At 61.5% G+C, this 3150-nt stretch overlaps 2 protein-coding genes across 2 annotated transcripts in view; both read right to left on the bottom strand.

The window, feature by feature from the left end:
• Positions 1–607: 607 nt before the first annotated feature.
• LOC107184200 (collagen alpha-2(I) chain-like) overlaps positions 608–3150 on the bottom strand; it is a 16865-nt gene continuing 14322 nt past the window's right edge. Inside the window, exon 2 of the mRNA XM_015568327.1 lies at positions 608–2157. Coding sequence (XP_015423813.1) covers positions 1068–2060 — 993 coding nt within the window. The 5' untranslated portion in view covers positions 2061–2157 and the 3' untranslated portion in view covers positions 608–1067. The remainder of the gene's footprint in view (positions 2158–3150) is intronic.
• Positions 2077–3150, bottom strand: part of CELSR3 (cadherin EGF LAG seven-pass G-type receptor 3) — a gene marked incomplete at its 5' end in the record, with an annotated part of 23979 nt that continues 22905 nt past the window's right edge. The window contains one exon of the mRNA XM_015568270.1: positions 2077–2159. Coding sequence (XP_015423756.1) covers positions 2077–2159 — 83 coding nt within the window. The remainder of the gene's footprint in view (positions 2160–3150) is intronic.

Consider the following 3150-nt stretch of genomic DNA (forward strand, 5'->3'; position numbering starts at 1 on the left):
CCTGCAGCCCGGCCTGCCCTGCGGAGGCGGGGTTCCCCGCGGCCCTCACTGGGCCCAGTCACAAGGTGAGGCCAGAACTGAGGGCAAAGGGGATGGGAGCCGCCGGCTCGCCCATGAAATGGGCTAAAAATAGCTGAGCCTCAGGAGAAGGTCCCGCTCAGGTTTCTCCCCGAGCTCGGCCTCCTGGGTCGCCACAGCCACCTCCTACCCACCCACGAGAGACCAGAGGCCGGGCCAGGGGCCCCCTGGCTGGAGCCTGCCCACCCCTGTCAGGGCAGGTACAAGAAGCAGCCAATGGCCCTGGCCAGTGTGGCTCAATGGATAGAGCGTCGCCTGTGGACGGAAGGGTCCTGGGTTCCATTCCAGTCAAGGGCACAGGCCCGGGTTGCAGGGCTCCATCCCCAGTAGGGGGCGAGCAGGAGGCAGCCGATCAATGATTCTCTTACATCATTGATGTTTCTATCTCCCTTTCCCTTCCTCTCAGAAATCAATAAAAATATATCAAAAAAAAAAAAGAAGCAACCAATGAGTGCATAAGTGGGACAACAAACTGATGTTTCTCTCCCTTTCTCTCTCTGAAATCAATACATTTTTAAGAAAGAGACAATAATCATTTTCTATAGAAGTTTATTCCCAAAACAGAGCGCGGCTTCACGGAACCATGTACACAGACAGGAAGGGGGGGCCACGGGCTGAAGGGGGCGACCCCAGAGAGGGGCATCCACAGAGCCTGGGACATAGCAAGGACAGCCCCTCTCCCCGCCCGCGGACCCCGCCTCTGGTCAGGAGAGCGGGTCCTGGCCGGTGGGATTTGGCACCTGTCAGTCAAGCAGAGCGTTCAGTCTCCTGGGAAACTGCTCCCAAGAGCGGCAGTGGAGGAGGGGCTGTCTGCCCGCCCCGCCCCCACCCCTGCAAGACCCTGTCCCGGTGGTAAGAGGAGGCCTCCCGGCCGCTGTCCGCTGTCCGCAGGCACTCAGGGCTGACCTCTGGTGGGACAGCGGGGGTTACACCCCGCAGAGGGCCAGGGCCCTGCCAGGTGGGCTCCTCCAGCCCCTCTCCCACTTTTGCTACCTCCCACTTGTAAACAAAGGGGGTGGAAACATTCTAAACTGTAAACAAAGTGTAAAAAGTTCCAGTTGTAAACAAAGGCTTAAAATGTTTTCAATCCTGACCTGTAAACAAAGTAACAAAATGCAGAAGTTCCCAGTTCCGGGCATCAGACAAAGCAATAAAACGGAGTTTTGTGCACAGGGTCCTAACAGTCCTGTCTCCCAGCGGAAGGGGGTGGGCGCGGGAGGGAGCCGCTCGCTCAGCCGGTGCGGGCCGGGCGCTCCTGTAAACATGGGGGTGGCACCTACACTGGGCATCGTCAGTCCCTTGGTTCTGATCCCTGGCTGTCCCTCCCACCCAGCCCTCGGCATGAGTCCTGGCGGGCACCAGACAGCTCTGCTCACAGCAGGGCGGGCGCCCCCTGCGGGCGGTGACGCGAGGCCTGCAGCCCTCTGGGAGGAGGGACCCGGCTCTGGCACCAGCAGCAGTCCTCGGTCATAAGGCAGTAACGGCAGGGGCTCCGGACCGTGAACACCCAAACCCACGGGGAGGGGCGGCACGAGTGGGCCCTGTGAGGCGGCCAGGGGACCCTTGTTTCCAAGCCCCACCCCAGTCTCAGGAGTTTGCATCCAAGAAAAAGCAAAGATCAGTTCTGTTCTCCGGGCCCTGGCGATGTTCAGATCCCCCTGGGGGGACGGGAGGATCTGCGGAGCCGACCAGTTAAGAGGAGAGAAAAGAGCATCTGGTGCCGGGAAGCCCAACGGAGTCAAACTCTGCACCTCTCCCCTCGGCCCGCTCCCTCCCAGCCCCGCCTCAGAACCCCAGGCAACAGAAAAGCTAAAAAATAACATCCGCATATCTCTCTGGTTACAAAGATACAAAAGTATAAAAGTCCTCCCTTCCGTTCCCAGGCCCGCACACCTGTCAGCCCCACGCATGCGCACTCTCAGGAGGAGCAGGCAGCTCAGCCGGCAGCCCGGGAGCGGGGGCTGCCTGGGGTCAGCCCGCATCCGGGGGTCTCTTCTGTCAGTGTCGGCCCGAATCCTCCGCTGCCCGCGGCTCCTCAGCTGCCGGCGGCCCCTCAGGAGTGGCCCTCACTTCTGGGGACTCTGCGAGTGGAACAGGGGGAGCCGTCAGCCAGGCGCCAGGCGGGCCACCTGCGTGTCTCCTCCAGGCGTAGCGAGCACCCCCTGCGACAGACCCCAGGCTACACTGGGCAGATCTGGTCTCGGAAATCTCCCCACCTCACAGGGCCTGTTCCTACAGGCCCATTCTGCAGATAAGGAAACTGAGGCTCAGAGGGGTCAAGTGTCACTCAAAGCCGGAACCCCTGCTCAGTCCCCCAGCTCCCTGCCCCCCAACAGCCAGACCCCACCACGAGGCTGCAGGACCCGATGGGGCTCCCCCAGCATCCTCCCAGCGCCCTGGGCACCAGGCCCCAAGTCCTTTGCCCCGCTCACCTTCCTTCCTTCTCCCCCAACTCTGCGCAGATCCTGGGGGTCCTCCCTCCCCGAAGCCGCTCACCCTACAGACTCCACAGACCTGACTAGCTGTCCCTCCTCCTGAAAACGCAGCTCTCGCCCGCCCTGGCCGGGGAGCTGCCGGTCAGAGTGCTGTCCTGACACACCCAGGGGGCGGGCTCAACCCCGTCAGGTCAACACATACAAGCGTCAACCAGTGGGCGCATGGAGAGGCGGAGCAAGCCCCTGTCTGTCTGTCTGTTTCTCTCTCTCTCTAAATCAATAGATTTAAAAAACTTTAAACAAATAAAACTCAACCTTCCTTTTGACTGCTAAGGCCTGGCAACTCCTGTTCCCCCCACGGCCTCCCCACACCTGCGCATGCAGCTGCCTCCGGTGTGTCCGCCATCCCCACCCACAGAGGCCCACGGGCACTGGGATGCACCAGGTCCCAGCTCAGCATCTCTGTGCCCAGCCCCCTGACACTGACTGAGTGAAGGGATGAGTGTGTTACCATTAGAGTGAGCTGCCCAGCCTGGCGTGCAAGGACCCATATCCTGGCACCACTTCCCACCCCGGCTCTCCCCTCTCCCCCCGGCCCAGCCTCCTGCCTCCTCTGACACCCCCCCCCCCCCCACCC

This window comes from Myotis davidii, unplaced genomic scaffold (assembly GCF_000327345.1).
Source record: "Myotis davidii unplaced genomic scaffold, ASM32734v1 scaffold663, whole genome shotgun sequence".
NCBI lineage: Eukaryota > Metazoa > Chordata > Mammalia > Chiroptera > Vespertilionidae > Myotis > Myotis davidii.